This window comes from Gordionus sp. m RMFG-2023, chromosome 2 (assembly GCF_954871325.1).
Source record: "Gordionus sp. m RMFG-2023 chromosome 2, tfGorSpeb1-WG-v2, whole genome shotgun sequence".
Taxonomy (NCBI): Eukaryota; Metazoa; Nematomorpha; class Gordioida; order Chordodea; family Parachordodidae; genus Gordionus; species Gordionus sp. m RMFG-2023.
The window spans coordinates 10,521,246-10,532,217 of record NC_088776.1 but is presented as its reverse complement, the minus strand read 5'-3'; the positions used below and the strand labels follow the sequence as shown (position 1 = coordinate 10,532,217).

General features: G+C 26.7%; 1 protein-coding gene across 2 annotated transcripts; it reads right to left on the bottom strand.

The window, feature by feature from the left end:
- Window positions 1-967: 967 nt before the first annotated feature.
- On the bottom strand, window positions 968-10,581 carry LOC135923552 (nudC domain-containing protein 1-like). 2 transcript variants are annotated; one of them, XM_065458359.1, is made up of 14 exons: window positions 10,445-10,581; window positions 10,246-10,400; window positions 10,020-10,202; window positions 9,782-9,833; window positions 9,686-9,733; window positions 5,470-5,892; window positions 5,042-5,200; window positions 4,806-4,964; window positions 4,505-4,633; window positions 3,995-4,185; window positions 2,728-2,886; window positions 1,999-2,134; window positions 1,736-1,933; window positions 968-1,401 (listed from the first exon to the last, which is right to left on the bottom strand). In XM_065458359.1, exons 1-14 carry the CDS (start codon window positions 10,554-10,556, stop codon window positions 1,184-1,186), a joined length of 2,322 nt encoding a protein of 773 aa, XP_065314431.1. In that variant the 5' UTR covers window positions 10,557-10,581; the 3' UTR covers window positions 968-1,183. The 2 variants fall into 2 exon arrangements, with proteins under 2 accessions (XP_065314431.1, XP_065314430.1); XM_065458358.1 differs by having other exon boundaries at window positions 9,686-9,833.
- Window positions 10,582-10,972: the final 391 nt, after the last annotated feature.

Sequence of the window (10,972 nt, the reverse complement as noted above, 5' to 3'; positions counted from 1 at the left end):
TGCCACCTACCAACAAAATATTTAGGCTTATGTAATATTTTTCTGGATATATTGAGTTAGTTGTTTTTTAAAATCGGCTCAAATTAGACAACAGTTGTGCAGACCGCTAATATTTTCTACACAAAAAATTCAAAAATGGCATTCGATAAACAATCATATTCGTGCTTTTTTCCAGAAGCTCAAATAAACAGTTCTACTGTATATAGTATCTATTGTTTTATTCGAAGAAAATATATCTTACATCATTATTTAGATTACCTCATTAAATACAAATAAAATAAAATAGTTTCATTTATTTCAGTTTGAAATAAGTTTTCAAAACTTTGAGCTAAAAATCTTCGAAGATCCTAAATTAGTGAAGATATTTTTTTAAGATCAAAAATTTTTTATACGAGATTTGGAATTGGTAAAATTTGATCACAAATTCTTGACTATTCTCAAAAAAATCTTAGATTTTTGATAATTTTGAAAAGCATTTCAAACTTTTAATATTTTTATAATATAAGTAGATCTTAGATCAAGGTACGTACATATAAAAAATTATGACAGATTCTACATATTATAAAGTTCCCAATTTCATTCTTACTAGATCATTTTACTCTATGACTTTTAAATTATTTAAGTCAAAGGCATCAAATATGACATGATTTTTCATAACTCATTTACGATTAGTTTGTATTGTTTATAAAAAAAATTAAAGTGCTTTCAAATTTAAAATTTAATTTTTTTTTAAACATTAGGGTCCTACAGAGTTGATTCACGTCGTTAATAAAATATTGACATGACCAGGCCTTTATCTTATAAAAAAATTATTTTTTTCTAAATTCTTCCTGGTGAGCGTATTTTTAGCCAGAATCCGTATTTCTGAGCATATAATTTTTATACAACTATATAGGAAGCAAAAAATATTTGTTATTTCTTAAATAATAATCAAAAATATTTGTTATTTTTTCTGTCATAAAAACATAAATTACATATAGATAGAGAAGAATAAATGATGATTTACAAGGGTATACAAATTATATATATTAAAAACGTCAAGAATACATAATAAAATGTATAGTATAGAAGAAAAAAATCTGCATCATTATAATAAAATCCGATAATAGTAATGGAGCAACAATGTATTATAATACAACTATATAAATTTTTCAAATATAATCTTTAAAATGTAACATTTATTTTATATGGCCACACACGAGATCCTATCTTTCCCGAGGACTACAAGTAAATTTCCCAAGCAAACCATTCCTAAAATGGCAGCCCCCAGATCACCGCCCGAAGCCTCGAGTGTTATCAATTTCTGAACGCCTAATTTATGTCCACCAATCTTATTATGAGGTTGATCCAAGTCAAAAGTCTTACCAGTTTTTCTATTTTTAAGCGTGTTACTAGCAGACACTATTAATTATTTTCAAATAGAAAAAAATAATTTTTTAAATGTAGGAAATAACATTTTTTAAAAAAAATGGATAAGGATGAAAAAATATGTTTAAATTATTTTGAAATAAATAATTTACAATTTTAGGAGTCATATGATATTTTCGAATTTTAAGGATAAGTCTAAAAAATTTAATAATTTTAAAATTTAAATTTCTGGTCCCCAGGGAAAATTTATTGGTGGGTTAAAACTCCATAAAATTTTATTGCAGAAGAATTATTTTTTATAAAAAAATCTCCCCATCTCACAACATGGTATAGAAAAAATTTTCTCAAATATGTGGGGGGAAAAAACTTTGCGATTCTGTTCTCTTCGATTGTTCGATTTGATTTGTCTGCTTGTAATAGAGAAAGATGTGATTGGTGGAATCGGCAATAGCCGCGTAAGTACATGGTAAACCGACCCAAGCAGTGGCAAATTTTCGGGATTCTTTTGAAGCAATGACGTACCCGAGGGCTTCGAATGACGAGGTGTTGATATAAGGAACGTAATCTAAAAGAGAATAAAGAGAATTGGGAAGGAATCAAGAAAAAAAAATTAAAACAAACTTTATTTACCTTGTGGGTGTTTAACTGACATCGAGTGAATGTCCCAAAAGGTGGCATGCACGTCATGTCTTAAGGCGAAAGCTGGGCATTGGCCTGCGATCTGAGACTGGAGAGTGAAAAGAAATTTGTTGCTACTCAGGCTTGCCTTTTACAGTATATCAACAAAAACATTTAATTAAGAAAATGGGTAGTTTGATCACATTCTATCAAATTTGTCCTCTTTTTTAAAAAAAAATAAAATATACTTTTATATATATTGTTGTGCTTCGGCTGATTATAATAATTTAGTCCAAATATATAATTCGGTGTCAATTATATCAGTTTGGTTAGTTGGCCATTTATATCATTGACTTTTAAGTTAGTTCTATAAAAAAAACTCTACAGAATGGAAATACAAATCCAATAATCCATATCCAATCATAAAAGTAATTTCGTATTTTAGTAAAAATCAAATCATAAAAAGCTCACAATAAAACTATTGCATATAAGTAGGCTCTTATGTTCTTTACTGAGGTTTCCTCTTATAATTTATCATTTAAATAATAAGGAAAATTATTTATAATTTTTACCACCTTGATATCCAAACAGAATAGATTTTATAACCTTATAAAATTACTCTATTTACAAAAGAAAAAGTGACTGTTTTTCCCATATCTATAAAATATTGTTAAATAAGGCCACTTCTTCAGAATTTGCCTATCAAATTAATCTTATATGTTTAAGATGATTTTTTTATACTTGATGAGTTATAGCATGGCTTGATCCATCGTATCTAGCTATGAGGCTAGTGTCTGAAGGATAGGAATCACATTCTTCGAGCTCTTGTGCATTGTAAGGCTGACTTAAGGGCACGTTATTTTCCTCTGTTAGGATTTGAATGGCGGGAGCAGAATTAGACTATAATATATATATTGTGGTGAATGGTAAAGTAGAATCATAATTATATAACCACGTGACAATGTTAAATCCTTAGTTATCTTTGTAATTTTGAATGCAAAAGTAAAAAAAATCAACGGGAGTGGTAAGATGTGTCCTAATAACCCCATATTTATTGTGGCTATATTTCGCTTTTATATTTATGCTAAATTTTGATATTTAATAAAACTAAGCTAAATTTAAATAAAATATTAAAGTAAAGAATCAAAAACACATATTTATGCAATATATAAATTTTTTTGGTAAGAAAATATTTAAAACAGTATATTACATTGTAATATATCATATTACCCAAAAATATTTTTGGAACCACCCAGCTTAAATTCTCATAAAATTTAAAAATTTTGCATAATAGGTGGTGTTATATATTCTTTGCCATTATAAAAATATCATATAAATACGATTTAGATGAACAATTATTACATGTTATCTATTGAATAAAGACAATCCCATTGTTTTTTAGTGTTTTTATTGAGATTGTCCATGAAAGAGAAAACTTGGCATTCCACTTTTTTATATAAGATAGGCCTTAGTGACATTTGGTTAAAAATTTAAAAAATTTTTAACATGAATTTTAAACTGTAGGACGGGGTTAAAATGAACCGCCATATAAAAAAAATTTTTAAACAGAATGTATACACTTTTTATTTTGATATTAAAAATCATTATTTATAATTATATAGTTTTGGGTAAATTTTTAACTATGTCAGAATTCGATAAACGTAAAAACTAGCCATTTTGAGAAACCAAAAGGTTGATGATGTGATGGAAAAGGATATTTAATATATGGGGGTCCTTCAAATGACAATTCCCAAGATCCCGGAAAAGGTGAATTAGAAATGAAACAAGCCTGCCTAGTAAAACTGAAAAGAGGCAAATGATGTCATATCTATTTTATTGCGTATTTGCTTAATTATTTAGTAGTTAGCTAATTAAAAAAAATATTTACCATTTAGTAAGTAAAATAAAAAGCACTAAAACCTAAAATTACTCATTTTGTTCAAACATATTTAATTCAGTGTTAAAAACTGAGAATTTATGTACAGAATATATTCGGATATGTATAAACTTCTAAAATGCTTCCGCAATTTTGTTCCAACTGACGACAATCTATATCTTCCAAAACTTGTTTACTATACTCAGGATCCATTTGCGCCTCGAATAGTGAGGACCTAATAGGCGGATTCGGCCAAGAATGTATTTGATCGGATAAGTCAGCGGGCATTGTAATTACCAAGTAATTATTTTTGACCTTACTTTCTAAATTGATATCATATTGTTCCGATGTAATGTAGGGATAAAAGAATTTATTATTTTTTAAATAGATTCACAATTTATTCGTATATATTTCTAGGAAATTGATTATTATAATGAGAAAATTGATTTAAAAAATTATTCATAATAAAAAATCGCAATTGAATTGAATAGACATATAAAGCTTAGGCATATTCATAGCTTTGACTCAAGAGGGAAAAGATACTATTAATCTTTGATAAGTATAAGAGATAAAGAATGAATGAAATAATTAAAGATATATAAACAAATGAAAAATATAATTTTTATTTTTTTATATATAAACCATCAGATGTTTTAGTTATGGCAACTTCACTAGCCTCCCTTTTATCGTTGACCAATACCCAGGTAGACTTTTCGGGTGCAACTTTTATGTTAACGAATTCGCCCTCCAGAAGGATAGTTTTATTAGAACCTTGGAAATTTTAATGAAATTTAGTTCACGTTAAAAAAATTATTTAAAAAAAATTGTTGTTTTAGTATAATTTTATACAAGTAAAAAAATATTTTTTTAAAAAATTAAATTTATGATAATTATAACTAAAAAAAACAATAAAGTTACTTGCATAAGAATTCCATAAATTTACTTTCATCCATGAGGCATAATTTGATACTATCGGAATTGATAGTAACATCGATTTCGGATTCCGTTACAGATTCAGGAACAATTAATTTAATCACGAGATCACCTTCGGACGTTTGGCTCCAATAATACACTGGTTTTTTGGTATCTGTCAAAACAATTTCTGGGGTAAAAAAAATATTAAATTTATTCAAATAAATTCTTTAATTGCAATTTATTATTTTTATAGTATATACTTACTTTCCGATGGACCGCGTTTGGCGGAATCGAAGATAAATTTGAACGGCATGTCAGACAAAATATGTAAAGCCAAACCGTTTCTCTCGATAGCAGCGTGATTGACGTGACAAGGACTTTCGAGAATTCGCTGGCGAAATAATTCAAATACGTGTTCACTTGCTTTTAAAGGAATGTAATATTAAAATCATAAATATCTTTGATTTAAATAAAATTATAATAGAGGTTTTCCGTCTTTTACAAAATACGTAAATAGATTAAACAACATAGAAAGAAAGATAGAAATAAAGAAAGAAAGAAAGAAAGAAAGAAAGAAAGAAAGAAAGAAAGAAAGAAAGAAAGAAAGAAAGAAAGAAAGAAAGAAAGAAAGAAAGAAAGAAAGAAAGAAAGAAAGTTTTTATTCATTTTTTCTTTATTTTCCAAATACTAACTTTCTATAAAAGTATCCCATTCAATCAAAGTTACGAAATGAGTTTGGGAGTTTCTAATGTTTTTAGCTACATTGTCTTGAGTTCTAGTGATTTCCTCTTCAAAGCCGTGCTGATTTAATTCAGGGTCTTTCACATTATTTTGTGCATCTAAAGAATCTTCTTCCTCTGGGACCTCATCTGTTCTGATGATTTCGGTTTCAGTATTGATGATATTATCGTCAAATCGGTCATTAGATTGCGTTTGCTTGACAAATTTGATAGTAGGCAAAGGTCCGCCTTTTTCGGAATTATCGTATTGCATCTTTTTGGTAGATGGGTTGATATCGTTACTAGTCTCTAATGCATCATCTGGCGCATGCAAAAATCTTTCTTCAACACAAAAAGAGATACATTCTAGGAAATTATGGTCGGCAAGATGACCAGCTATTTTATTTTTCAAAAAAAAATTAAATATATAAATGGACAAATTGTTCGTATTTTATAAGAAATAAATATTAAAATTGCATGGAAAATTAGATATTGACAAAATGTTTAATAATCAACTTTAACAACGGATATATCAGATCCAAATGTTGGTATCTATTTCATATCCGTTTTTCTTACCGAGTTGAATAAGAGTCTGATAATGAGTATAGCAGTCAAAGTATGCACAATAGTAGTCTGGTAGTGCCATTATTTTTAATTAATTTCTAAAACATACCATCGTTTTCACGTAGCATCGCAAAAAAAAATAATATCGTAAAATCAATAAATCATGCCATAACAAGAGTCGATTTCCCATTTTTTGTTCAAAAAATAGTATGCACTTTGTGCACCTTTTAAATCGATTTTCTGTGCAACAACGGGCTAGCTCCTCTCTAGAATAATAGAGGTCAAGCATTCGTCATGGAGAGTTTATTTTCTTCGGGATGGGACATCTCCCAGGAATTATTTGCCCGGAGTGGGAAGTCCCTTCCTAACATTTTTTTTTATGTAATTGGTAATAATTATATTCACTAAAATTTAATTATAAAAAACACATAATAAGTAAATAACAAAAATTTCCATTATTAAATAAAAATATGGTCAATTTCTCAAAGGATTTTAGAATATTCTTTGTTTTGGTAATATTATAAAAAATTATTACGTCTTTTTAAAAAGATCAGAGATGCCTGATACTCTATTTATAGCCAATACCGCTACCATCTATACTATCAATTAGGTAAAGGCAAAATCAAACTTCTTTGGCCCAACCCTCATGCAAAGCATATAGGGAAGGGATCTCAATCTCAAGATTATCTATTTTATTCTATAATTTCATGTTATGCTATAAATTTTAATATTCAGCAAAAACTATGATAATTTAATGATTTAATCTATTTATTATAAAATATGATATGATATGAAAAGTAAATATTTGGCACCTTCTACTTTTTTAACCCATTTTATATTCAATCAGGCAAAAAAAAGGATGAAGTAATATAGCATTATTATTTTTTGGGCAATGGGTTATATTTTATTGATGATGTTACTGCCAGCCGAGCCCCCAGGCCAGTCTAGGACATTACAATAGATATCAATATCAAAAAAAGAATGTAGTATATTTATTTTAAAAAGCAAAGATATAATATATCAGTATTCTCATTTTTTAAATTCATTATTAATTTATAATTCAAATTTAAAAATAAAAATAAAATACAAATATAAACGATATCAAAATAAAATATATTTTAAAAAACACAAATATAAATTTATAAAAAAAACATAAAAAGAACTTTTAAAAAGGTGCATATCACCCTAGAGAGAATACTCAGAAAATAGGACAGGTAGGCCTCTAATTATATTAAAACCATAGGCAAAAAAAGGAGACAGATTACAGGCGACTCCAGCGAAGTATTCTACCTTAGTCAGCAGATTTCTCTTGAAGGCTGCAAGCCAATTTCCTAAGCATTCACCCCTCTCTAGGGTTATACCTTTTTTAAAATTCTTTTTCATGTTTTATATAATTTATAATATATTCTTATTTGATTTATTTTATATTTTATTTTAATATCTTTTATATTTGTATTTGATTTAATTTTTTTTAATTTATGAAGGTTAGGTTAGATTTTTGCTGACTAATATTATGTCCGGCCAATATTGATACTATAAAATAATCTTTAGATGGGTCATATCTAGGAATGTAAATTTCCCGGAAAACTATAATTGAGAGAAATTTCCCGGAAAATTTGTGGAAAACAGGGAAGCAACGGGAAATTTCCTGTAAAAAAATTATTTTTAGGTCAGATTTTTTTTTCACGTTTCATCAAAAAATATATAAACTATTAATATGTTATTTAAACAAGTATGATATAATTAATTTAATTTGTTTCATTGGTCTTACTGCATCTAAATCTAGGTATCATCCAGAATTTCGGTTTGTAACGTCTACTACTTTATCTTCATTGTCTTTAAAATTTAATCCGCAATATCTTGGGTCAAATATATGAGCAGGGTAATGTATTTCCCGGCAACAAAAAATTTCCGATATTTTTTATAATTTGTTCAATCTCTATAATTTTGTTTCGTAAGAGATTTTCCTGATATGAATATATGCTTGAGGAAAGTCAGATAAGTTTGATTTGTATGCTTCGACTTCCTCTATTTGTGTAGAAATGACTTTATATATAGATGTACAAGATCATTTAAAAAATTGATTGTCAAGAATAAGTCATTCATCTCTATAATAAATATGTAGTATTGCCACAAGGTAATTTTTCTAAGACTATTAATTATCATAACTATACTGTCCAAAGAGTTGGGTGGGCTAGATAACTTCAAGGAAGCAATCTTATTTTTATCTTGTAGTCGTTTTTTTTAAATATATAAAAGAATTTCGAATTTGACATATTATATAATAATTTGGGGCTCTGCTGAATTTAAATTAGCAAACTGAGTCAATATCTTGTGAGAATTTTAAATGCTATTTTTAAAGATTGAAGTAATTTCTTCTAAATACATGTTGCATTATGGATTATGAACAATTATAAAAAATGGTGTTGCAAAATTATCAATATATTTCATTAAATTATTTCTTTATAAATTTATATTATTAATTGAATTAAATTTAGAAGAGAAAATTAACCTTATTTTATATCTCTTTAACCTTTAATCCTATTCCTTATTTCAGTTATTAAAAATTTTAAATATATTTAAGCCAATAAGAAAATTTCCTTCCAATGAACATTACTAGAATTGAGCTATTACTATATTATCAAAGATGAACTTATATACAAAAACAAAACACAATTATGATATATGAACCAAGTTTATTTTTAATTATGATAAAAATCCTGATTATTTGATCAAAAAAACATAAAATAAAAATTGGGGAAACTATAGGTGAAATTTCACCTAAGTTATTATATCTAAATGGATTTAATAAAATATTAAATAAATAAATCAAATCAATCACAAAGATTGGGGTTTTGAAAAATCATTGCTTCTATTAAATTTATCCAAAGTAGTATAAAAAATTAAATGATAAAAATGTGTGAGTAAATATAAATTATTTAAAAAATACAAAAATTAATTTCTAATTTCTCTGACAGATAAGTCACTGCAAATATTTGCTAAAAATTAATTTCCAAGAATATAAAATATTTTGATGTAGGAGGCCTTTAAATACCAATGAACTAGCGAGGGTAAAGAATATATAATGTTATTTTCACCAGTTATGAGAAAAAGGAAAATATTTCTATAATTATTTTAATTGTAGATAAATATATTGCAAGAATTGGTTCTTTTCATAGAACTGGCTACATCTAAATCTTTAGGATAGGAAAATAGTCAACTTAGAAACTTTACAGGTTCTTACTGGCCCAAATATTTTATTAACTTTTAGTGCTGAGTCTTAAAAACATTTAACACAAAATTTTAATTTATTTTTATGGTAAATCCTGACCAGAATTTTATCTAATCCCATGCCCAGAATTTAGAATTAAAAATTTAACACATTTTTATAAAGGTAAAAAAAAATCATGAATTGTTTAGCCCCAGAAAAATACTAATTAACATTTTATCATAATAAAAGAAATAAAAACTCATTTTATATTTAAAATATTATTAAGCCAAAGCCTAGCCCAATTTTTTTTAATTAGAGGACTAAGCTTTGGGCCAAATTGCATGGTCTAAATCAAATTTCAGATCTAAAATTTAGTATATATCTATTTATAATGGATTAGAAAAATATAATAACCTGATAATTGTTTATAATCAGTCACAATCTCATGTCTATATAATGAATCTAGCAAAATTGATGGTTGATAATCAGTTATAATTTTTCTTTTTCTACCTTTGATTAATATGTCATCTCCATGAGAAAATGTTTTATAAGTTTGTATCAGCTTTAAAAAATATATATAAATAGAAGTGAGGTAAAATAAAAAAATATGGTTCTAACATATTAGATAAAATAAATCCATAAATTATATTTAAAAAATTAATAAAAATTTGCTATGTTCTTTCTAGGTTAAAAGATTGATTTTTATTTAAAGGCTATTGCAATAAAAAATAATTTTAAAAACAAATACTTTCCAAGATTTCTTATATGTTCTATCTCCTGTATATAACATATACATGATTCCATGACCATCTGAACACAATATATAAGAGAGTGAGGGAAAACTTAAGGTTCCACCTAGTTTACTTGATTCATTATAATTATTCTTTGGAATATCAAAATACACATGACTCTTAGCATCCTTTAAATTGTTCTATATTATAATTAGGTCAGAAAATTTATAATATTATTTAAACCTGGTCATATTGTATTCCTTCAATTTGATTATTTTTATTTATCCAATACACACTTCCGCTTACCCATATATCACTAAATAAGTAATTGTGGTGGGCAAAAGCTAAAAAATGTTGATAGGAATACTGTTTTTCAGATATAATTATTTGATTCACTCCTGATTATCATGAATAAAATAATTGTATCTTGAAATAATATTACCATTTACTAATGGCAAACAGTTTGTAGGAGTTTTATCTAGAGTTAACTGATATTTTTCGAAATCATCATCAATCAATGATTTGTTTGCTCTTAATTCTATGTGTTTTGACATTTTCGTATGTTGCGGCTAAAAAATATACATGGATAGATGTAAGGATATATGATTTAAATTAAATTATATGATTTACAATCTAGTAATTTAAATTGGCATCGAACAGGGAAAAAAAAATATTTATCAGTGGCGTCACTAGGGTGGGGGGAGGGGAGCGCAGGGGCTCGAGCCCCTTGAAAATTTGAATAGCACCCTGAAGCAGAATAATTTTTTTTAATGGAATCTTAACCCCTTGAACTGCCCCCTGAACGATTTCTTTTATAATTCTATTTAGTAATATATAGATTTAATTTTATCATTTAAAAATTAATAAGACTGTCTAAATATTTATTAAATGAATACTATGATCATATTTATTTTTTTGCTCATACGCCATAATAAATCGATAGAATTTTAAAAAGATATTAAAACGAGCA